The 26,480-nt window shown below is 39.6% G+C and overlaps 1 protein-coding gene across 2 annotated transcripts in view; it reads left to right on the forward strand.

The window, feature by feature from the left end:
- The window catches only part of fam124a (family with sequence similarity 124 member A), a 32,032-nt gene extending 6,618 nt beyond the window's left edge, over positions 1–25,414 (forward strand). Inside the window, exons 2-4 of one of the 2 annotated variants that reach the window (XM_023337138.1) lie at positions 325–356; positions 13,982–14,748; positions 24,938–25,414. In XM_023337138.1, the coding sequence (XP_023192906.1) occupies positions 325–356; positions 13,982–14,748; positions 24,938–24,994 (856 nt within the window). In that variant the 3' untranslated portion in view covers positions 24,995–25,414. Of the gene's footprint in view, positions 1–324; positions 357–13,981; positions 14,749–20,293; positions 22,304–24,937 lie in introns of those variants that run through there. The other variant, XM_023337137.1, reaches the window with a different exon arrangement.
- Positions 25,415–26,480: the final 1,066 nt, after the last annotated feature.

Raw genomic sequence — 26,480 nt, forward strand, 5'->3', positions numbered from 1 at the left:
GCAGCAACACTCTGGTGGAGCAGAGTGTGGTGGGGATGATATCTGAGTAAACGTCCCAGTGTTTTATCCCAACCACACTACGATGTCTGTGCATTTTTGTGACCCGTCCAGCTGGACGTCTTCTACGCTTTAACCAAAAGTCGGTATTTGAAATAGGAGAGCAGGTCATCCGCATGTAGAGTGCACTTTATACTGCAATATAAACTTCTGTCTCTTCTCTCTGTTTCTTGTCTTCCTCTTCCTCCTCCCTCCCAATATGTCCACATCCCGTCTCTGTATTCATTTGTTTTTTTTTTTTTTTCTCTTTTGTCTTTTTCTCTGCAGATCTGATTACAGTCCTCTGTCCTCGACGAGCAGTAAGTAATCTCAACACGAAGCAGAGCAAACACTAACGCATTCAAACTCACAGCTCAGGTGCAGGACTTTATCTCCTTAATGCATCCTGACAAAATAAATCTTCTCAGAGGGGAGAAGGGTGGTCGAGGGGTGGGCTTCGTTTGCGCTTAGTGGTCTCTGAAACCAGCCGCACATTTTTAGGGAAGGGTTTTTGTGTAGAAAAAAAACAAACAGCTTGCTTTCCACAGTTCCTTTCATTGCACCAGCATTCAGTTTACCATATTTTATGTAGCACAATGGAATCTGAGCAATTAAAAAGAAAGGATAAAAATATCAGGGAAATGTATAAATTGTAAAGGAGATATTGGTAAATATCCTGTGCAGCTAAAAAAAACCAAATTTATGTGAAAAATTTAAGAAAAGTTGCTGTACATCCCTGAACATTTTTTACTGAAGCACTTATTGATTCATTTCAGTACGGTGAATCAAATGGAACTGATGTTGATCCTGTTAATATTTGACATTCTACCTCGCATAAACTCTCCAAATCCAATATCTTTTTTCTTTTTTTGGTCCTTCAGTCCAAATTTCCACGTGTCTTCATGTTTAAACGGCATGAAACGTCTCTACCTGCCTTTTGGTATTATACTGATTTTAATTTGGAGCTGCTTATAACTTCATCCGCCTTTTCAACAAACCCTGTTCCTGAAGGAAACAGGGAAGTGCCATTTTTTTTGGAAATATATTTTTTTATAAGTGAGGGCTGGATTATCTCCTTCTTATTGGTTTTGCTCCAATTAAGGAGGTTAATAGATTGTCATATTGTAATTAGCCCTACTTTTTGTTCTTAACTAGAAAGGAACCAAATCCTTCAAAAACTGTTGCCACCTTATTGAAAATGGTATCGAGTATTTTTCTTATCGGTGTCTAATTTGAATTTTCATTTTCGTGACGACCTAACTTTGCAGTCTTCCCTACCAGCTAATTTCTTGCTTTTTCCACAGACTTTGAGGAAACATAATTTTTTTTGTGATGTCATTGTTTCCCTATATATTTTCCAATTCTTGATGACTGTACAGTGACATCTGTATAATGAGGTGGGCATTTTTACAGTCTTCTCCTGACTGATACCTTTACAGCTTATACACTTGTACATTAATGCACTTTATTTGTACATTTCCTCCTCTTTACAATGATTTACTATAGTCTCGTTTTCTAACCCTTATAGATAAACAGGTGTTTGGACACAAAGAGTTAAATATTCTAGATAATAATGTAGCCACCTACATGCCTCACATGCATTTTGTTTAATAATCTGGCATATTTTTTCTACTTCTGCATCTGCATATTTCCCGATCTTATAACTTGTGCGATAAAACAAAACAGTGCTACAACAGGTGGACCGTCAGCTGTGATTAAGTGCAGGGCTAATTTAAAGGTCTTGGTTTGCAGAGGTCGCGACCTGCCTTCGGTCACTAGGCCTTTCACAATGAAGGGATTAAATCTAATATTAGCCCATTAATCTGGTCTTCAGGACGCGGCCTTATCCCAAGCTGCACCACACCCACAAGTCAGGAAGAAGAAGACACACACACACACACACACACACACCCACACACACACAGAGAATAATTAATCAGGGTCTGTCTGGTTTGGTTTTCCTCTCATGTTTCCTTTGCCACTGTTGTATCAGATGAACTTCTGCTCACTATTGTCATAACTGGAGGTCGACGCAGAAGCAAAGTGCCCCATAGGATGCAGTCCAAACACACCCTGCACAGTTCCTTGCGAAAAGCGCTTATTCTTGAACTTTTTCGAATTCTTTTGCGTTGAAAACTACTAATTTGATTCGTGTTTTAAGTGATACACACAAAAGTGGTGCAAAGTTACACAGCTGAAGGAGGACGATACCTAATGAGTCTCAAACCTTGTCACAAATAATAAACAGAAAAGCTTGGAATGCATTTTTATTTATCTGTCTTTGCTCTCCTACCTCTAAATAAACTCCAATGCAGCGAGTTTTCTTCAGAATGAGTAAATAGAGCCCACCTCAGTTTAAACCCAGCTGCTCCGCTAAGGTTTGTTAGAGAACATCAGTGAACAGCTAGATTCTTACAAGCCTGTAGTTATTCTAGGAAAGACTTCCAGCTGTAATTCCAGGGCAGCTAAATAAGAGTGTTTTTAATTATTTATGAAAAAAAATTAAAACCATGTATAATTTTTTCTTTCAGATCCCAATATACACTAATTTGTGTTGATCTATCACAAAAAATCTTAACAAAATATGTTGCAGTTTCTGACTGTTAGGTGACAAAATGTTAATTCTTCAAAGAAGAGTAAATATATATATATATATATATATATATATATATATATATATATATATATATATATATATATACACAGTACAGACCAAAAGTTTGGACACACCTTTCTAATTCAATGGGTTTTCTTTATTTTCATGACTATTTATAAGGCAAGAAATCCCACTTATTAACCTGACAGGGCAGGTTGACCTATGAAGTGAAAACCATTTCAGGTGACGACCTCTTGAAGCTCATCAAGAAAATGCAGAGTGTGTACAAAGCAGTAATCACAGCAAAAGGTTGCTACTTTGAAGAAACTAGAATATAAGGGCTATTTTCAGTTGTTTTACACTTTTTTGTTTAGTGCATATTTCCACATGTTATTCATAGTTTTGATGCCTTCAGTGTGAATCTACAACGTCAATAGTCATGAAAATAAAGGAAACTCATTGAATTAGAAGGTGTGTCCGAATGTTTGGTCTGTACTGTATATATACTGTATATATATATATATATATATATATATATATATATATATATATATATATATATATATATATATATATATATATATATATATATACTGAACTCTTCCTGAGTTAAAACATTAGTATTGTTCTTTCTAAATGAATATGAATTCTTTTTTTGCGTTATTTGAGGTCTTAAAGCGCTGCGTCTTTTTTGTTATTTTGACCATTTCTCATTTTCTGCAAATAAATACAGCACTTCTGCTTTTTAATTTCGGAGGCATGTTGTTAGTAGTTCATAGCATAAAAGAGTTATGTTCATTTTATTCAAACATATACCTGTAAAAAGTAAAATCAGAGAAACTGACAAAAGTCCCAAAGCTCATGATTAAATGCAAAACGAAAGCTGGTGTTTAAAAAGCACATGCCTGATATTATCTACTTTAAAAAGACCCCATCTATGTTAAATACTAAGAAGGAGATTATGTAGGAGAGAGTTTGCTAGTCATAGGATGTGCGGTTGAGCTGAGTCTGAGTGACCTATGACCCCGTCTCCATTAGTTTCCCTCATGTGCCTATGCACATATATAAGAATTATGAGGCTGGCTGCAGGGTAATGAGTGTTTTTGGACCAAAGGAAAGAACTGTGACTGTATGAACTCACAGAGACGGAAAAACAGACAGAAGAGGACATGTGCTGCATGATTTGTCTCAGCTATATTAACCAATATATGGTGGATGTAAATTTATACGTGGAAGTCCGAAGAACGGCTGATATCCAGGAGACAGAAAGTTGGACGAAAGATGAAGAGATAACTTGAGATGCGTTGAAGACGGCCAACTTTGCTGGTAACGCTAAAGCAAAAAGGACAACAAAAGGCAGCGAACGAGAGTCTTTATTAGAGGCAAATGAGGAACAGAAGGAAAATCTTCAAAGTGACAAAAAAAAAGGAGAAGAGATTCATTGAGGGCTTTTCTTGCAACACAGAGGCTTGAAGAAGATTGATAGATAGCGGTCTGCGGGTTGACACAGAGGAGGTTCGGATTTTCAGGGATCTCACCGTCACCAGCAGATGTTTTACTTGCGGAGCCAAGTCGCATATTTAAGGCGTATCCGAGTGAATTTGTTTTTGCATCCTGCATTCTGAACATGCTTTACTGCATTCAAGCAACATATTTTTGTATACTGTGTTTGGTTGCCAAATATGTGAAAACTTCAAAACTGTTGCGACTAAATGCCTCTGTGCCGAGGATCAGACTGCAGCCTTTGTTTCATTTCCAAGTCTTGTACCTCATAGATCACATGCACTTTGATTTATTCGGGTTTCCTAACCATTTGGCACAGCTCTGTTGCTTTTTCAGAGTTATTATCCCACTCTATTATCATTGACTGGCCCGTTTGTTTGCTTATGAGAGGGATTTACGCATTCGCCACATGGTACGTCTCATCTTCACCGTCTGAAAGACAGCGCCGGGTTTCCTTCTGGATGGCAGAAGCGCTGCTGTGATGTCATCCAAAGCTCCTCCGAGAGCCGTCAGTGTGAATGAAGCTTCAGCGCTCTCGTACAAAAACACAGACACTCGCACAAAAAACTGGACATACTTTCTGTTTAGCTAAGCTTATTAGATCCAGATTCTGCTATAAGACAGCTCACAAAAAGTGCTACCAAATTATTCATGTGCCAAAATGCGAACTGAACCACAAGTCTGGGGTCACAGCTCAGAAAGCTGCAGTCAGCTGTTTGTTAATCGAAGCCACTTTTTCCTCTAACTGGCTCGATGTGATCCTGCATTAATTCTTGTGCACAGTGAAGTCGAACGGCGCTGTCAGGCAACGTGGGACCATTTTTCATAACTCGCTTTTATTTTGACTTAGTCAAAATAATAATAATAGTAGTAATATAGTAAATTAGTGCAGCTATTTCCATGTTTCTGAAGTTTTTCTCTGTTTTGTTTTCATTATTTTGGGCCTTTTCATTTTGAAGACAGTAAACGGCTAGCTGGACTGCTCACAGCAAGATTAAGTTTAAAATATTTCCTGACGTACAAATCAATGTGGATTTGGATGTAAAGTTAACTATCTGTGGCCGGCTAAAACCTAAGCAATGTGCGCAGTGCATTGTCTGTAATTTTGAGCAGAGTCGAGAAATTCCAAACATAAGTGAAATTATACGAAAGACATGAGGCGATATGAGACTCTTATAATAAGATATCATGGAGTAAACATATACGGGTTTTGAAAGTCCTGAGATAAGAGCATAACATGACCTGATCACTTTTATTCAAAACAAAACGATTATTCCTACTGCTGCTAAAGTAATTTACCTTTTGATTTTTTACAGTTTTTATTGTTATCTGTAACATTTATTGTTGTTGTTTTGAGTTACATACATGTCTAATAAGCAGCAGCAACATTTCTTTAATAGCTTAATAAAATCAGAATTAGCTTTATTGACCAAGATTGCGTGCACAAACTAAGGATTTAACTTTGGTTTTTAGCGTTCAGACTTAAAGATGTAAATATATCAACTTTAGAGGAAATAAAAAGAGAATAACGGAACAGAAAAATTATATATTTTTTTGCCTTTCTGCTCTTCATATAGTCACACTGGGACTCTATCAATATGATATTAGTTCACAGCAGTAGTTGGGCTGTCTGCTCTGGTAGAGGCAACAGTCAGCTGCTGCTAAGACTGCCATTCCTTGCTTGTCTATAATAGTTATTTTTTTAAAAGTAATTTGTAGCTGGAAACACTCAAACCTCTCTTTACTAAACACATTTAAAAAGAACACACATCCACTGAAAACCTTTCAACAGCGTTTTCCAGGAACACGCTCTCTAAAACCGACCTGTGGTTTCTATATTAAGACAACAATCTCCTTCAGGTCCATGTTTTTACATTCAGCCTCAGATTTAGGAAACTTATTTTTTTTCCTGTCTGGTCAGTCTTGTATTTACGGCTTACTAAGACTTCTACAAATGTCATTGTTCAGCAATCTGTCCCTGAATCTATACTAATTTAACTCGAATCAGCTGCAGTAAAAATGGTCTTCACATTGTTATTTTTTAAAATCTGATTGCACTTAGAGTGCAGTGCTCGTGAGACCGTTGTTGCCCTATCAAGCCAAACGCCCTCGTCCCAACTCAGATTTCCTGGCACTCATGACTTTTGGCTTTGGTGCTAAGTCTCGTCTCCTAATCTTTGCTCACAAACGGTCTGCAGTAACCGGTAATAATCTAAATGCTTCCTCCTCCGTCTGAAACCAGCTGCATTTTCAGGCCATGAGCAGCGGCTCAGCATTTCAGCCTGACTTTTATCTCCTGTCAAACGTCAGGCTTGGCAGCACAGACATACAGAACTCTTTGTGTGTTGCTCTGTGGGAAAAGAAGTCTGGGTTTCCCTTCGTTATTAGACCGCGCTCATGTCGCTAGTAAATAATCTCATCAAGCTAAAGCGCCAACTAGTGTTCTGGTTTGTCTTCCAGGCGAGCGAGTAAACAAACCTGCGTTGATTCTCTCGTGTCAGCCAATGCAGTTTCATTTAATTATATGCGTCGATGCAGACGCGCAGTTTCCCTCTGTGAAGAGCGAGATGCAGCTCAGGAACAGTAACTCCCATTTCATTGCATGTGAGGCGTCTAATTGAAAACGACATCTTAGGAAACAGCGGGGAAAGATTTTACAAAGTGCCGCAACGAATAGGAATAAACAAATAAGCAAGTAAATATTGTGAAATAATAATAATTTTTTTGTTGCTCACATGGAACTGTTTAGAGGTCCAATACTGTGGTGCTACGAAAGTTTTTCTTTAGCAATCAGAGCACAACAGCAGACATAATAGACTTAAACAACAGGAAATAATCACAATAAGATGCCGTGGCATTGAGAAGTAGTTCTTAACCGCCTAAACTGGTTGAATAGCGGTTAATTAATTAAATAAATAAAAGATGCAGCAACTATGGCCTCGCTTACTTTCTCAAAACATTGAGAAACATGTACATAACGCGTTCTGCAGCTGCATTCATGTCCCGATATAATGAGGCCTGAGGCACGCAAAGAAGGACAAAACGTGGAAATTAGATGGGTTTATTAGAAAAAAAGGACATTCTGCAATTGATCGGCTCCAGTAAAGTTTTTGGTGTTCCCATCCATCCATCTATCCATCGAGGGTGAGCTATGGCGCACCCAGTCCATCACAGAGCAACACAGAGACACACGTAGATTTTCGATTTTAATTATCTGCTGAAACCAATGTTTTACGATCCAGAACTCTTTTACGTAAACTTGCATTGCTGCTTCTGGTCACGGTGTTGTATAATCTGATGTGGATAAACCACACAGATGCTGTCAGTCACACGGCTCCAATGTTTCCTCTGGTATTTTGTTGATTTTTTTTTTTGTAATCTTTGAGGTTGGAAGATCTTTTGCCATCGCCCTGATCCCTCACTCCCTCCACAGATTCAGGACTCTGAGTTCGAATCTGAAAACGTTTAATATTACTTCCCGCCATGTCCATATCTTGAGTTTTACTGTAGATGTGAAACAGGTCATTATGTAGACTTTAATGTAGAGCGTGACCCACAGCAATGCAGGAAAAAGTCATTCTGGATCAGTCGCTGATGTTCAATCCAATAATGACGTCGGATCGATTAAAACGTCGTTCTGCAGTGTTGCGTTGAGTAAAGTCTGTTAAAAACATACGCGTAGGTCAATAGTTTTATGTGGTATAATTCATTTTTTAAAATCACTCATAAAACTGCTGCAGAAGTGTTGCTGTTTGGAGACGTTGTTGTCAAAGTTGTAATGTGGACTTCGTCATCCACATGAAAAGGAGCTTAAAGTATGGTAAAGTATTAGTGGTTATTATTAAGGCTAGTTTTTGGCTTGGATGTCTGTTAATCATTATAACACAAGCTGGGATTGTTTGAAAAGCTTTTTTTTAACACAATGTGAACTGGAAAGAAAGAAATTTGTCTATCTGTAAGGAAAAAGCTTTTTGAAAGACTAGCTATATTAAAGCCTCTACATATTTATCTTTTTTGGAACAAGTCAACCAAAATGAAATGAAAATAAAGTTTCTGTCTTTTTTTTGTTGTTGTCATCTTTACCAGAAGAATAAAGAAGCCCCCATCTTGAATTTCCTCCTTCACTCTCTTTGACCGAGAGCCAAACGAGCTAAAGCTGTGACTGTCGGACTCCCGCGCGTACGCACGCACGCACGCACGCACGCACGCACGCGCAGACGGAGACGCGTTGTGAGGCGAAGCCGAGTTTTCACTTCTAATCACTCTCATATGTGGAGGGGCCACTGGAGGGATTGTTGTGTTATCTCACGTCGTCATCTGCGGGTTTGCCTGGGAGCATGTGGTCCCGGTTAACACCAGAACATGAAGCCAGAGTAAAAGTCTCTGGGAATTACAGAAGACAGGTCTGTCTTCAGTCTGCTTGTTGATGATGTGCCCATGCATGATGATGCGCCGCGCGCCGTCAGAGCAGAACATCAGCTTCAGCTCCAAGGCTCAAGTGGATTAAGAGCTTAGAGACGCACTCCTCCAGGGCTTTGTGCACAAACTACCCCAATTCCCCCTTGCAAAAGCTGACTTAATCACTAATTTAGTCTCCTCTAACTTGAACCCCATTAAATCGCATAGCAAGGAAAAACTATTAGCTTAATGTGCTGAATAGTGCAAACTGTACGTTTTGGTTTGGTGCACCATAAATAGAAACATATGGCATCGTGTACATCTCCCCTGAATCCAAATGGTATTCCTGTAATCAGTCAAATATGTATTTATTTATTTATTTATTACATTCAATAAGTGAACTGCATATGGGTCTACTTGGGGCCATAAAGTTTGCTCAAAAGGTTTTTTGAAATTTAAATAAAAAACACATTCAAACTGAAAATATATGAAACAGAAAAAATGTTTTGAAACACCAAAAAATTAAAACTGAAAAACTAATTATAACATAATTAAAACTGAAAAAAAAAAAAAACGTAACAATTTTGAAACTGAAAAAAAAAAGTTCAAAACTGCTTTTCAGATTCAAATATTTTCTTTGTAGTTTCAAATATATCTTTTTTTTCCAACTTCAAAACAAAATGTAATTTTTGGAGCAAATTTTATGGCCCCAATTTAGCTCCATAGATTTAGAAACCTATTTTATTAGGATTTAGCTGCATAAAACGTTATTGGAATGCTTTTATCCAACCCCTTTCTTCTCTTTTTTTTTTTTTTTTAGCAAATATAAATTTTCTTCTAAAACAACAACCTAATAATCTAAAAAGCAAAAAGTGAAAAACATCACTTATAAAGACAGAGCTGAGCCAAATATTTTCCAGCATCTCTTTTAGTTTCTCAATCAGAAACTAAACCTGCCATTTTTAAATGAAATATTTTTAAATATATATATCCTACTCTAATACTATTATAATCTCGCTCATTTTGTGTCATATCGCCAGATGTTTTCATCCTTTTGTAAAAACCTGTCGATTTCACTTTGGGACATTAAAGTTTGGTAACAGGAACGCCAAAAAACTGAAGAGCAGTAAAAGGTCTTGCCTTCAAAATGTCAACACGAATACATTTCTGGTCAGTTTCAACAAAAACTAAACTTTACGACTGTCATAAAGTAAAAACTCACTGACTATTCTGTGTGAAAGGTGGTAACCAAAATCATAACTCATAGTCTTTATGGTCCACAGCTTTTGGACCATCAGATATACTGTAGGTGAGCACAGCAGCCTTAAAATAAGTGATTATGGAGACTGGTTACTGCAATAAGCCACTTTCTGCGTGGTTTTCTCCTCCTCACTGTGTGAAATTTGTCTGGGTTCCAGTTATATTAAACTATTTGATTATTGTTTTGACCTGTTCCTCAGCTTTAGTAGAGAAGCGTTCTTCCTTTTAGAACCATTTATAGAGATGAACAAACATCTGCCTCACCTTGCTTTTAAAGAACAAGATAAAGAAAGGCTTTTGTGTCCTAATTAGCTAGAAATGATCAATGTTACATTTATTTCACTGGAAAGATGTCAAACAATGCGTCACTAGGACTTTTGGAAATGAGTGATTTGCGTTCTTACTATAAAACCTGAATTTATTCAAAAGCTTTTTACACATATTTAGCTGATTTGCCAAAAAAAAGTTGTGGAGAATGTTATTTATTAGACTTACATAAAACTGTGAAATTCCTACAGATGTTTATTGCTGGATTTCCGCAACAAAGAAAGTGTTGTCTAGGTCACTCTTTTGTTGAAGGAACTTTCTTTTGATTTTTTCTGCAGTGTATTCAGGCTAAATTGATACTAAGGACTCGAAAACACAAAGTCCAGTTCTTTTCTCTCTCTTACCTTAAATCCTGTTGGGCTTTGTTTATTTTTTCTCATCTCACGTTAACGACAGTCTGATTATTCTCTGTTGCATCTCCGTCTTCGCTTGCATTTTACTCATTATCCCGAGGTTTAAATGTTTGGAGGATGTCTGGATGTCAAGGAGAATAAAACTGAATCTTAGACAGATGTTTGGAAAGGTAAGATGGCCCCAGCAGGCTGTTATTTCCCTGGCTTCAAACCCAAACCTTCCTCTTTGAGCCAGCTACTAAGAACCACGGGACCAGTGAGATCATGAGATTAGGACAGTGTCAACAGAAAACAAACAAGCACAGAGAGATAGCTTGAAAGCAAAAAAACTGTAATATCTGGATTGAACAAATTATTAGCAATAGCGTGATTGATATCCCCCCTGAACTGTTTTGGCTGGGCTTTTAATGAGTCAGTAGTCAGGCAGCTGGGATGAAGATCTCGGCCGACTGGATGAGTGTGTTTGTTCACAGCAGTTTTTAGAAAGCAGTTCCTGTTATGTTGCTGCTTAGAGAATGGAGATAAACAAAAATCACGTTGCTACGGTGATAAGATAGGGCGTTGCATGGAGAGTATCTCGATCCTTCTGTGTAGGCTTGAGTCCGAGTACCAAGGTTTAATGAGTTTTCCTTTTCTATGGTTTAAAATCTTTAATTAGACTAATCGTCCCCCATCTGTTGCTGTGCACTGTCAGTCAGCTGGCAGAAAGATGGCTACCAGACTTTTCACATACTCACAATAAAGATGAATTGAGCTGAAGAGTGTCCCTTCGTTTCTATTTAAATAAAGCTAAAGTCGCAGAGCTACAAGATGCATTTCAGGCAGCAGAACCAACATCTGCTTGATAGAGACCCAAATGTGGCCCACGTTGTCCTTTTCCCCAGATTTTTAGGACGGGTCTGACCGATCCTTCGTACTCCGCTCTAACCCAAGAACAGAAAAACGTTGCTATGGTAACAATGGCGGCCAAAGCAAAACCAAAAGCTTAAACCGGTTGTGTTGTTAGGTTTTTGTCATTTGCATTGACATGTTTTTAACCCAGTTTTTGTTGGATAAAGTATTTAATCTATTCATTAACTTAATAAATTTAACTAAATAACTAGCAGAAAAAGATCAGCAAGATTTCAAGCTTGTTGCTAGGCGACAGGACATATGTCAAGATAAAGGGAGCAATAAATTGTAAAGCTCGACCGTCCATTTTCATAGCCCTGCCATAGAAGTAGTGTCTCTCTGTAAAAAATTAAGCAATACAAAAGTAGGGTTATCACATTTACTTGAAGCTCTTTACATTAAAATAGTGACAAAATTGTGAATATATTGTGTATGTACAGTCATCCATGGTGAGTTTTTAAATTGGACATTGGACAGTTTCTCAGGGCAGCATTAGAAAGGGGCCAAATGACCATCAGGATAAAAAAAGAAGTGTTTGCCGGTTGTGTCTGACAAGCATTTATATGTTAAATGGAGAGTTTTAACCCCCAGCCTGATGCTCGATATGTGCTTTACATCACCCCACAATTTTTTTAAAATTTCCTGCAAACTGATTGGTTTTGAGCTGGTAGAAGGAGATACTTGCTCATAAAACCAGTCCTGAAAGAGTCACCACTGCACATTGTTTCTCTAATAATTGTATTATATCAGTTTCGTAGCAGCATGGTTAGCTTTTGCTGAAGCTGCCCTCTAAAAGCAGGCTGCAGGCTGGATAGTCTCTCTATCAGTGTGGTTTTCTTTAAAGAAAGTTGCAATGTTCCTTATGTGTTGATGTTTTCACTGACCGGCCTAATCCAGCTGTCAGTATAACCAAAATACACTTTGCAATTCGATTCACTCGACCTCTAATGGAGAGCTTTTCGCATCGCTTCACAGTAACCTGATCTGAACATTTTCGGAAATGTCACCTCTTTGGTCAGAGCAGAAACTGCTCTTTTGTAAAGGCCAGTGGGGAAATCACAAGACAGACTCCGTCCCTGTTTGGCTTCGCTGCTTTATGGAGGGACTCTGGCAACAGTCAAACACTCTGCCCTGTCGGGGACAAGCAGACTGAGCTTGTCCTTTCTCACAGGCGAAGTGAAATGGGACGAGTCCCCAGAGAAGTGCGATAAAGACAGCGGGAATAAACCTCGAAAACAGGCGGAATAAACACCGACAGATAAGATGTTAACACGCGGGAAGAGAAGCTGGCGTAAAATACGACCAGCTGGGAACTTTGCCAGCGTCTGAGTCACCGAGCTGAGGTTTTCCAGGTCGGGGGTTCAGGAAGAGGCTACACCTGAATGCCTCGCTCTTGCTGTGGTCTTGGACATTCCTCTGGGCCTCAGTAATGACTCCTAATGGCACTAATGAGCCTTCGCAGAGGAGACTCGCACCACATGGGTGTTTTAGCGAGAAGAGGGGCTGAGGCAGGAGGTGGAGGGGGGGTAGAAAGGTAAACAACGAAACCGGGGGGGAAAAAAGATGGAGCTGGCTTTGGTTGAGTGGAACAGAGACAGCTGAGAGCAGGAGATTTGTTAGGGAACAAAGGGGATGGAAAACTTGAAAGAGGAAAATAACCCGAGCCAAAAGAATAACAGGAGAGATATTAACGTTGTCCTGGCATACCAAAAATATTCTCTGATTTCATTATCTGAAAATATCCTATACCTTTCCAAATACTTTGTGGGCATGCCAACCTTAGCTGTGCAAAGTTTCCAGATTGGGCAAGAAAAATAAATCAAATAATCATGAAGATGATTTTTTTCCAGTTACATTTTGCAGCCTTGTTCTTATTATATATGAGGGCTGCAACTAATGATTGCAGCCCTCATTTAGTAAAGTTTTAGTAATTGATTAATCTACTGACTTTTCTGAGAGTCGAGTTAATCGGATAAAAAAATTCTAATTTTTCTTTTAACCACTTAAGTCTTTTTTAAACAATTTTAGAAATACATTAAAAGATGCAAATCAACCAATAATTGTATTCCTTTTTAAAATAAAATAACATTTTATTACCTCAAATGCAATAACATATCACTCCTCTAGTGATAAGGATGCATCTGCAGCTAAAAATATACTTTTAACATCAACATGTGAAAAGCTCAGGCCTTTTATCTCAATTTAACAGTGCAGGGATGACCTACACTGTGTTTATATATATATTTTTTGATAAACCAATTAATAGTTGGACAGTAAAAAGTGCTAAATAGTTTGGGGTTTTTTTTGTCTGAATGTGAACTGGGTGAAGCTAAAACTGGTGTTTGATGAATTTTTGGTTTCGAACATATTTACAGACAAAGGCTTTTTAAAATCTTAAATGCAAAACATATTAATATATTTTTACAGTTTTTGCTCAGTTACTGCTCTGCCCGTGTTCTTTTAGCAGATGGTTATTTTAAAGTCTCCACACCCCAGTTAATGATTAATCTATTTCTAAATTAACTTATTTCAATAATTGATTGATCCACTGATCATTTCAGTCCAACTACCTTTTTCTGGTTTCCTTTTTTTTTTCTTTGCATGTGTGCTCCTGGAGGTGAGTTATCCATGGGTGAGCTCCAAGACCCGTTCCTCGTCAGCGTCCACCTCATCTCCGACCCCGGCCAGGGGAAGTTTCTGCAGCGCGCCGCCGACGCCGTGTTGGCGTGGGTTCACCCCGAGCTGCAGCTCTTCAAAGTCTCCGAGCGGGCGTCCACCTCCCAGCGGACTTGGCCGAAGCGGCACCAAAACGGCGTCCCGTCCGCCGGACCTCAGCCGGCCGTGGCGGTCATCCTCTTCCTGCAGGAGATGTACGGCGGCGAGGGGCAGATCCTGACGCTGCAGCGCACCCTGCAGAGACCGCCGTGGCGGTACCACCACACAGAAAAAGTCAGCAACGGCCGCAGCATGCTGCCCCTCACGCCGTGCAGTCAGGACTTTTTCGTCTTGTCCCCCGGCACGCCGCTCTGGGCGGTCCGGCAGGTCCACTACGGCAAGGAAATTGTGCGGTTCACAGTTTACTGTCGCCATGAGAATTACGTCGACATGGTCCGGCTCTACAAGCTGCTGCTCCAGCGACGTGTGGCGCAGAAGAAGGAGGACTTTTGCTTCTTCGTGGTGTACTCCAACCCCGACATGGAGATCCAGCTGTCCTTTAAGAGGCTCCCCCGGGGACAGAGCCCCGTTGTGCTGGACTCGGCGGTGATGGAGGTGAGGGTACGAGACGTTGGAGTGCTGGTCCCGCTGCTACCCCACCCCTGCAGCCCGATCAGCGACGTCCGCTGGCAGACGGAGGATTATGATGGGAATAAAATCCTGCTGCAGGTGAGATATAGGTTTTTAAATTCTATTAAACAATTGTCTTAAAAATGTCTTAAAACGTCTTAAATTTGAGTTGGTGAAACCTGTAGAAACCCTGAAGGTGACCTTTTGAGAGGGACATTACAAAGAAATCAGAAAAACCTTTTTTCATCCACTTCACAATGAAAAATTACTTTGTGTTGTGCTATAAATAACACAGAATCAAATTAAAAATAATTTCTTTCAGACAAAATATGAAAACATTCATTTTGTATGAATGCTTTGGTTGCATAACGGTGGATCCTACTAGAAATCTTGGTTCTCTCTCCGTTGGAGAGACAGACTTGCACAACAAAGTGGTTGTTTGAGGGGTATCGGTTTCAGAGGGGGTATGTGTGTCCAGGCGGTGTGAGATAAGTGGTTTGGAAAGTTCAAGCTGATTAAGAAGCAGTCCATTACCGGGATTGGTGCAACACGGAGAAACAACAAGCTAATCTGTCATGACAATGGGCCATATGTATGATGCTTAAGTGCCAGCTGGACTGAGGTCAGAGGTTCTTCCACAAAGTTATGCCAGTAGGAATATATAGTTTCAGACTTGGCTGCTGAATCAAACACAAACACTGTTTTATTTATTGATTTATTTGTTGATTTTATCATAACCGATTGGTTTTAATATATCTTCAGCGTTCACACAGAGCACACAGGTTCATTTATGAGCGTGATTTGACCAGAGGGAATCACACAACATCACATTTAGCAACGAAACTCCGAGCTGCTGACAACTGGAAACAGTTTCACCTTTTGCAGTTGAACCCTAAGCAGTGTGGATAACGCCGATCTCCACATTCATCCAGTCCTTACTCGTTATTTGAGTTTGTTTTAGACTGAAGTACCAGATTTTAGCAAACAGTCAAAGCAGTCGTTGATGTTTTGAGTGACGTCGGACATCACTTGCAGGTTCATTGGCCTTACTAAGGTCAGACCTGCTTATCCTGAGATAACTAAAGCTTACAACACTGAGGGTCTTACGATCGCCAAATCACCGACCTCATTACCCAGCACCCCCTGCTGCTCATCATCAGCCTCGGTGCGCTGACTGTGTGCAGACGACCTGTTGTCTGTTGGGGGAACAGCACACGGGCTTGCTCTTGTTTTGGCCTCCGTTAAGTATCATTTAGGTTGAAATGACAGCTTCATGACAGCGCTTACAGCCTCCTACTCTGTGTGGAAGAGCCAAGAATGCGGCCATGCAACCACTTCATGGCTCAAAGGAGAAGAGACAAAGTGAATAAGAGGATAAGGAGGGAAGAATAAGAAGGAGATGAAGGATGGTGGAACAGACTGAGAGGAGAAACAGCTGTTAACGTAGAAAAAATGTTAGGATTAATTGAAAGAGGTGGACAAATTACAAAACATCAATTTCATTTTAAAATGTCTTTTCAGTGTTTCAGTGTCTGTTTAATCTGAACTCTGACACTTCTGGCTCCATGAAGGCCAAAAGTGTGACCGTCAAGTGTTGGAAGTTAAGGGTTTAAAGTAACAGTTCAAAAACAATGGCTGATCCGAGTTCATGTGTTTGATTTATATAGACTCTGAAGTGAAAGCTATGCAAGGAAATAAACGTACCACCATACATTAACTCTCAGGTCAGCGGCTCAGATCTGCTTTGTCTGCAGATTTAGTAAAATTTTTGGCTTCACTGCTAAGCGTTTTGGGTTATTTTTTTACCTCTTCTCCCTTGTTTTCTGTCATTTTGTGACTTGGACTGCTAGAAATATTTTCAAATTGTGTTTGTGAAAAACACAATAAACGTTTTTCTTAGAGACTAATGGGTGTTCCAAAAGTTTAATTGTCTCAAAACAATCATCGGAATGGGTTTGAAGTGAAGAAAGCAAGCTAAAATTGAGTTTTTGGCATTTGTGGTTCCCGTATGGTTTCAGTTTTATTATTGTTGAGTTTTACTAACTCTGTTCCTATGTTTGCCTAATTGACCACCAGTAAGGCTCTGGTGAGAAAGCATGCAGGACATCAGTAGATTTTAAACCGTTTGCTGTAGAACTACAGAGTGGTGCATTCTGGGTACAGAAAAACGTCATATGCTGCACCATAGGAAAGACAGCTGCTTCGTGGACAGTCCATTTCAAAAATATTGCATGAATATGAAGGACTAGTAAATAACCAAAACTTCACTGCAGATATCAAACTTTATTCAACTGAAAGTTTACAAAACAGAAAACTAAATTGAAAAGGTCTTTAGATCTAATCCAGAAAACTTTATGTAGGGGAAGCAAAATGTGTTAAAAGTTTTCAAAGTTAGCAAAGTCAAAAATTTGCTTCTCTATTAGCACATTAATTGATTACCCCTAGCAGATAGAGTACTCTTATCTATTACTGATAGTTTCTGGACTAGGATTAATAGATAGATTATTGCCAAAGAATTTGAACGGAGTTTATCAAATGATAAAGAAGAATGATCAAATATCCTGTCAGAATTACACCAGTTTGTTGATGGCTGCATAGCCGGTCTGGTTTCCCCCTAACTTGCTAAAGGACAATCAAATATTAGTAAGGGTGTATGTATATATTTGAGCTTGTACCTCTATATTTTTTGTATTTTACCCTTTATTTAAACTGGAAAGTCACACTGAGATTAAAAACCTTTTTTTTGAAGAGAGTCCTGGCCAAGACGCAGCAAAGGTTATCAACAACACAAACATTCCTACATTCGCGGCAAATTATTGGTTCTTATGTTTCCGAACCGGCCTCTCCGTGGAGGATGATTGACTTTTACGTTTCCAGGCGTTTTCGAACAAGACTTTTTGCAACACTCGCTGCTCTGAAAAGTTGAGCACTCGAGGCTCGTCTGGACGCTGATGGTTTCTCCAGCTGCAGCTCTGATTCATAAAGTGGCTGACCTGAGAACAGCGAGCGTGCGGCTTGAACGCTCTCGGGGTTCCCCGCGTGCGTATTTCACCTCCTGTAAGTCGCATGAGGAGTGCTTTGTTGTATGAGAGCCCCGGGTATGGGGGTTAATGGTCTCGAATGTGGCTCCTCCCTGTTTTGGTAACCTTAATGGAGTTATGTTTCTGCAGATGTGCTCAAACTATAACATAAGGAAGTTCTTACTCTTCGACATTCCTCTCTTTTAAGCAAGAATGAAGTTCTTGTGAACTTTCGGGAATCGCGGATTTGATTAAAAGGCACCTGTTTTAGCTATAAACCCACAAAAATTTGAAGATACTACTTTTTTTAAAGCTGAGCAGGCCTGATGGAGATGAATGACGCTGAAATGCACACTGGCCATGAAAAATTTTGTCTGGATAGGAGGAAACCTGCGGAAGCCTGGTTGGCCTGCTGGATACGTGAAACTGCCACCGATGGGACGCTGGAAAAAGACGGAAAATCATCTCTGTGGGAAATGTTGTGGAGGGCCAAAGAGCAAGAAGGGACTTGAGTTGATCTTTTGAGGCAGAGAGAAGGCTGTATATCAGGATAAGACATAGAGAAGAGACTTGCTGAAACTGGTGTGAGGTCGTGAAACAAGTCTTGTACTGACTTGGGAATGAAACGCCGTCATTTCGTGCCCTGCATAATGGTTGCATTAAAATATCACTGTGTGGTAATAATAACCATGGTAACTTTGAATTTGAAGGGGGGAAAAAATCCCACTCATTATTACAATTTCAGTATTCCCAACTAACCAAAGCAGAAACAGTTTAGTCTGATGAAAGCTGCAGTATGTAACTTTTTATAAAGCATGTGAATTTTACATATTTGTTAAAACTGTCATTGTGTCGTGACAGTTTGTTTTGAGACAGATAATCTGTGAAAAGATCCACCTCCTCCTTGAGCTGCTACTGCTGTCTGAAGAAATGTACCGCTCCCGACCAAAAGCAACCAATCAGAGCCAGAGGAGGGTATAAGCACCCTCACTCATCCTCGTGAACGCGCTGCTAAATGTGCTAGTGGCGGAGAAACAACTTATCATTAAAGGAAAACCGTTTATCCTTTAACTAGCATTAGCAACAACAAGATCTGCTGTTGGGGGAAAGCAGTAGCGAGAGAGCAAAAGAGGCGAGGGGGAGAGGAATGAGCAGCGCCACACGAGATTGTGATTGACAACACAAAGACCTGCCTTTGTGCGCTGATTGGTGGTTTCTAGTCAGCAATGGGAGTACTGGGAGAAGGCAGAAGGGCTTGATTTTTTCTCAAAGATTATGTCTCATACCATACTGAAATGACATAGTGACACTTTCAACAAATATCTAAAAAATATATTATTTATAAGTTACATTCTGTATGTCTACTGCCAGACAACAAGAGAACAAAAACAGTTGCATATTGTTTTTTTGTACAGTGTATGTAAATGTGTTTGTTTTAGCCACTTGAAAACCCAGTAGCTTTTGAAGTGCAATAATGACACAGTGCACCTCTGTATTATTACAGCCTCTCACTGTATTACTGTCTTGCTATTTCAGTCTTATTCCAGTCAAATTCCTGCTCCTAAAATGTAATCACAATTGTTTCAGCTGCTCTCTGTGCAGCTTCCGAAACAGCTGTGAATATCTGAGCGGGTCACATTGCACAGACAGAAAGGTGCAGCAATGCAGTCTCTTTTTCTTCGCAGTGAGCATCGTCGCATGGGTTGAAAAACACATCAATTATTAAGGAAAACCAGAGTCGTTAGATAAAATAATACGAACAATACGTAATACGGTTATGCAGACCTGGCATCTCAGTCATCCTCACTTTTCTCCCAAAGCTTTAACGTCTTGATTGCTTAAATCTAAATCAGATGTGGCCGTAAAATGCAGCTAAACTACATCTAGCTGACCAAGTATTTATTGGCCTGCAGAATTTGAATGGACAGCACTGCAGATATTTCAGTTTGCCAAGTTTATCTTCCAAGCCGTTCGTTGCCATTGTGATGTTGCTGGCAGACGTGACAACAAGGACTCTGATACAGATAACGTCTGAATCTGAATTTCTGCTGCTGGGTGTGTCCCTATTTCAGATTTATAAAGTTTTATTCAGCTATCGACCACATTTACACTCCTGTTTCTAGCAGCTTCCCTGGAAAGTGGCACTTAGGAGTGAGATTTCATTTTAGCGTATCACCAAACGTCTGTATAGAGTCACAGACTAATTGCATCAACATGTTGCGTTACAGTAAAAAATTTTCTTTACTGATAGCGACTGTTTTTCAGTATGCTTTTGATGTAAGTCTGTCAAACTCTTCAAGAGTGAGCTTTTTAACAAGCCATGGTGTATATGTTTATGATAAAACTAATAAAAACTGCAATCTCTTTAGCTTAGCACAGCGTCAAGCAGCTGCTGTTTCCCATGTTGGCTCAGAGTCGGAGCTGACTTCAGCTTTGAGTGGCACAGCTCCAGTGTTGTTGTCACTTGTCGCGGCCCTGTAGCTTTTCCCACTACAGCAAGTCAAAGTGACTGCCATAATGTCTTAATTATTCTGTTGTTTTAAGATTCATTTGTTCTCTTGAACTGCTTTTAGAGTGGCTGGTGTTTAGATGTAAGAGTGCGCTCTTTGTTTGTCTGTGTTCAGGTCCAGGGTGCATGCTGGAGAAGCAGACAAAACCCTTGCTGCATGGCACCCGCTGTTGGCGAATCCGCATTGGCTCCGTCCAACTTTATCCGCGCCGTCACCTCCTACAAAAACCGCCGTCACCAACAGAGGGTGACCTCCCGTCCCAGAGGCCACCAGACCTCGCAGAGCTCCCTCCCGCTGGCCTGCGAGGAGCAGGACGAGCAGGAGGAGTGGTCCGACCAGCAACTTCCTGACCACCAGAACTCCCATTGGAGGGGTCATCAGTCGGGTTCGCATTTCTCTCTACCCAACTTGGGCTCAACCGGCTCCTACTCCGCCCGGAACCCTCCTGCTCCGGGCTCCAACCTCTACAACCAGGTCTGCTCCCTCCAAAGGAGACCCTCGCTCGTCCCGCCTTTCCGTTTGAACGTGGATTCTCTGATCGGGGCGGAGGAGACAGACGTGGACACGGGACACAAGGTGAATCCCGGCAGCAGCGCCGACCTGTCCGTGGTGTCCGCTTACATCAAATCCACCCTGCCTCTGACGCCCCGGCCACTATCAGCCCCTCCAGAAGACTTCAGAGCCGCCTTCTCTCCGGACATTCCAGACGGCACCTACAAGTCGGCCACTCTGGGCCGAACGCCAAACAGCTTCTCCCTCGACTGCAGTCCCTCCGCTTTGCTGGGGGCGCATCTCCAAAGCAGCAGTTTGAGCACAAGTGCCGCTCCGTCTTCGAGTGACGTTTCCATCAACCTGTCAGACAGCTGCAGCATCGTTAGCGCTCCAATTGAAGAGGCAGACAGGGTAGAAGAAGAGCAGGAGTTCTACATTTGATAGCCGATCTGAAGCTGAGAGGACTGAATGTGGCCAGTGATGACAGATTTTAGTTCTGAACACAGTTTACACAGCTCCAGTATGCCACCTAATGTCTAATAGTAAAATTACAGTAGACGAGAGGAACCTGTTTTATTGAATGTAGATAGGAGCACTGTAAATATCAGTCACATATTATTATTATTATTTAGTGGATCAAATAACTGTACAGAAGCTTTATTCATTAAAGTATAATTCCTTCTCTTTGCAGGGTGTAAAATATTATTTTTATAGCACAGTTGGTTTTATCTACAGTGGTTTGTAAAAGTATTGATGCTTCTTAAAGTGGAAAGAAAAGGATATGGATTTTAAATTTTAAAAAAATTTAAAAGCCACAAGGGAGAGTATGTCAAGTTTTATACTTCCAGAAAGTCAATCTTTAGATTCAAAATATCTCAGTCAGAAAACACCTTTGATCAAATTGTCCCAAAGATTCCCAACTATATTTAGGGCCAGACTTTGACTAGACCATTCTAACACATAAAATACTTTGATTGAAACCATTCTGGTTGCTGGAAAGTGAAGATCTGTCCTAATCTCAATTTCTTTGCAACCTTGAAGACGTTTCCTTCCAAGATGGCTTCCCGACAACTCTTACCAACTTCCCCATCCATTCCTGCTGAGGAGCTGAAGAGACTTATCCCCGCAGCATAATGCTGTCGCTACCATGTTTCACAGAGTGGATAATGTTCAGAGTTGTGTGCAGTGTTGATTGATCCGTGCACTTCGACTTTAAAAAAAGTTAGATTTTAGACTGGCTGTATTTCTTAGCATGGCTTACAGCAACTTCAAACTGGACTCCTTCCTTTCCTCCCTCCCCTTCGCAGCTCAATGCTACATTGTTTTCACCTGTAACATAAGGTTCCAGTAAAAATGTAAATTTTTGTTGTAATGTGACAAAACATGTAAATGTTCAGAGCACTGTATCTCATCAGTGTGCAAACACACAATGACACATCTGGTTTGGAGAAAATGATAATAAATAAACACAAACGTAAAGCAGTTACTGTCTTAGGTTTGCTGTGTGCAGCTTATTGTTTTCTGTTGGGGGGGTTTCATGCAAAAAGACCATTTTTAAATTTTCCTTTCCTACATCCTGAACATCTTCTAAAGCAAATATGTAAATATGGAGAGAAATTCAAGAAGAGAAGAAGCTCAGCTTAACTTTTTGTTGGAGCATGTCAGCATAAAAACCCAAATATGTTATCTGTTTATTTTCTACTCTCTTCATCATAAGTCATAATAATGCTCATCTGATAAGATGAGTAGACACTTATGAAGCTAGTTTGGTTTAAATTGATTTAACTTTGCTCTAGATAAGCACACTTTAAATATAAAAAAACATGAGCCCATCTTTAAACATCACGTTTTCGTAGGTAGCGTTACAGATGCTGGGTTGTTAAAGAGACTGAAATCCCTCCTGTGGAAATGTTTTTCAGTGAGTTATGTCAGTTTCTGATTTCTGCATTATTATAAATCTCATCATTCTTTGAAATATTTCAATTATACCAAAAAAAGAAACCATAAAAAGCCTTAGTTACATAAACTTTTTGTTGTGGTTATTCTACTTGCGTGTTTCATAATATAATAGCTCTCGGAGACAATCAGTCAGTGAGATAAATTATTGGTTTAAGGGTCAATCCAAGGAAAATACCATTCTTTAACTGAGACCGTGGTGGTTTTTAGAGGCTGTTTGTATTCACTCTCTATGCATAAAATTAATTGCACATGATTTGTGTTGATCCACTTAAGGAAGGGTTCAAATCTGGCTTAATTGTTTCTCAAATTCTGTAATGAGAAACAACTTTCAGATGTTTCTCGTTACTCTCTCTTGCTCTTTGCTGATTATGTGTTGCCATCTAAGTTTGCCCATTTGTAGTTTAGTTTTGAACTAAATGTTAATATGTAGAGATTTAATTTAGTTATTAGTGTATGTGTGTATAGAAAAGGCTGAGTGTTCTGAAATAATAGGTCTATATTTCTGTGGTGCTTGAGGAAGATTAATCCATATCCACTGGAAAACAAAAATAAAACATCTTTAAGCCCTTCAACCCCCTATCGAATTTTATGGAGGGCGCAGTACAATGCTGCTCTCTAGTGTCTCACTTTGTGCTTTCTTCAAAACGTTTAATAACTTCTACCAGGAATATATGCCTCTTACCCCATCTCTAAGTTAAAACATTACTCTCCTAAAGTTCTTCATGATTTATGGAAGTGTGTTTGTGTGTGCCGTGATGTGTTGGAAACTTCTCTGCTCAGCATGATCACTAAAACGTGTGTGTGTGTGTGTGTGTGTGTGTGTGTGTGTGTGTGTGTGTGTGTGTGTGTGTGTGTGTGTGTGTGTGTGTGTGTGGGTGTGTGTGTGTGTGTGTGCGCGCGCGTTTGTTTCTAATACCTTGTGGGAACTGTTTTCCTGACACATACGACGCTGTGGGGACCCACTGCTTCCTGTGGGGACCGAGGCGTGGTCATCACAGGGGAGACGTTGTTTTTGGGTCAGGGGTTAGATTTAAGACTAAAGTGTGAATTGAGTTTTGATTAGGGTTAGGATAAGTTTTAGGTTTAGGCTGTAGAAATGAATGGTAGTCAATGGGAAGTCCCCACAAATATAGCCACACAAACATATGTGTGTGTATATACTGTATGTATATATGCACATGTGTGTGGATATGTGAGAGACCGAATTTATTAGTCAGAATACACTTGCTTTTACTGCTAATATGTATTATAGTTCACAGGTACCCCACACAATTGTTTGTATATTATAATAAGTTCATTCTTCATTGTAGTTTGTTCATTCCTTCAAAACTTGGCTTTGTGTCTGTCTCCTGCTTTGATCTTTGGTACTCATATTTCCTATATGTCATTGAATGCGACTGTTTACGTGTGTTCAAAATAACTCGTAGTGCAGCAAATAGAGCCATGGTGCAGCTTGCGTTAAGCTGCACTAGGAAGTACGGCTGCAAGGTAACAGTGAAAAAATACTTTTTTGTTTTTAGTTATGAATCTATAAATGGACCTGTGTGGTTAATAATATTCTTGTGCATGGTGGTAACTTGCTCCTTTTGTGCATTAATAGAGAGGTAGGTAGGCAGATTTTAAAACCATGAGTTTAAAATGTTCTAAAATTTTAAAAAAATTAAATAAAACTTCAAAAGCCACAACAACCAAAGTTTGTTGCATTTTGAGTTGATTTAGTACAAGAAAATTTTTTTTTTTACTAAAAAAGGTGTTCATGTGTGAAGGATTTACGTAAGAGATCCAGATGTGGTTGTAGATGTTAAACCAACCCCAATAATCAATTTTTCTGAATGTTTTTAGTTAAATATCGATCAATCATTTCTACTAAAGCGAGATTTTCTTTTGCTATTTTCTTTTACTGCACAGAGGCTAGTTCTACTTTGATTTTTTTGTAAAAAAAAAAAAAAGTTTTTGTTCTTGTAGCGTTTTCAAGAGTTTCAGATATTTTTCAGACTTGTCTTTTAGCTTTTTCTCAGAATTAAATTCCTGCCTGAAGGTGAGCGTCTTAATCAGTAGGTGGGGCTGTAGAGTCACAGACCTGGAGCAGCCTTTCCAGATCACTACCCTGATTTCACAAACATGCCACAAATGTTGCACCTCAAATTTTTTGACGTATTTCTTCACTTCTTTCAATTCTATTAAAACTTTTTTTTCCTTTTTGTTTTTGCTCTTCTGCATTTAGGCCCATGCTAGAAACTTTGTGAGCTGATCCCACCATGGGTCCATTATCTCTCTCTCTCTTTTTATTTATTTATGTTTTTGCAGATTGCTCTGGAAGCCGTGGCCTTGTGGCAGCCTGTCACGACGACACACACTCTGTAATCCTTCAGCGCCTCGCCGATCCCTGGAGCCTGAAGGGAAGTAGGGCACTGGAGGTGAAGCAGGATGAGTCAGGAAAACTGTGTCCTCCGTGTGGATGACATGTGCATGACCTTTTCTTCTTTACAATGTCTTTTTTATATATATACTCTATATTTGTCCTTTTACTGCGGCTTCTCAATTTCTCCATCAAAGTCCTCAAATTCCAAATTCCTGCGTTTGGCGTTGGAGCTTTTGAGGTTTTGAAGAATGCGGCGGCCCTGCTTAATGAAGCCCCCGCGCCACGGCTTCTCACTAATTAGTCGACTCCAGTAATGGCCGGAATCTGCTGTCAAACAAAGCAGCTGAATACCTGATGGCTACCAATCATGCTCTCTTCTTCTTCATGGGAAAAATACCAGGAACTTTTATTTCGTTGACTGTCATGGCCCCAATTAGGAGGGATGGCTCAGGGTGGGGGGGGGGGAAATACTCCAGAGTGGATGGATTTTAGGGTAAATAAAGGGCATGCAACAAACAACATCTCACATTTCTTTGTTGACTTTTTAATTTAAAAGATAAATGGAATTTTAACTAATCTGATTTTCCTGTTATTGTAAAATCACCACATTAAAAGGATTAGCTCGGTGATGACAAAGGCAAACATACAGTATATTTGTCAGTCTCAAAAAAACTTGGACTTGTTTCTTACTTGTTTTTGTACTCAGAATAGAATAGAATAGAAATACCAATAATTGCCCCAAAGTGGGGAAATTCAGGTGTCATAGCAGCAAATTAAGGTAAGTAACATCCGTGTTCAAGCAAAGGTTAAAAATGTATAAAAATAAGAATAAAAGACTGTACAGTAAGGACACATTTACAACGCAAGAAAAAAAATGGCAACACTTTATTTGACAGAGTGTGCATAAGACTGACATGACGCCGTCATAAACATGACATTAAACCTGTTATGAACATGAAGGAGTCTTCATGAATGTCTATGACCGTTGTCATGAAGTATCATTCGGTAAATATTGACAATTTTAAGGCAAAGTTGTTTTAAAAGTTGCACTGAAAGTCAATTAATAGTACCAAATTTGCATTAAAGAGTCATTCTTTACAAAATAATAAAAAGTTGGCACTTGTAGAGAACTTTTAATGCAACTTTAAAAGTGAATAATGACAATTATTTACTGAATGACACTTCATGACAACAGCCATAAATATTCATAAAGACTCGTTCATGTTCATGACAGATGTTGTGTCATGTTTATGGCAGTGTCATGTCAGTCTTATGCACACGCTGTCAAATAAAGTATTACCAAAAAAAATAACACTGTGCAGATATTTAAAAAAAGAACATGCTTAAATTGAAAATAACGTGCAACTGAGTAGGTAAAAAAAATGTACAAATGTACAAAAAAAATGTACAAATGTAAAACAAAAAAAACAATGGATTACAAGTGAGAGAAGTGCAAATATCAGCAGAGATCTGGAGTATGATGAGAGC

The sequence above is a fragment of the Xiphophorus maculatus genome, chromosome 7 (assembly GCF_002775205.1).
Source record: "Xiphophorus maculatus strain JP 163 A chromosome 7, X_maculatus-5.0-male, whole genome shotgun sequence".
NCBI lineage: Eukaryota > Metazoa > Chordata > Actinopteri > Cyprinodontiformes > Poeciliidae > Xiphophorus > Xiphophorus maculatus.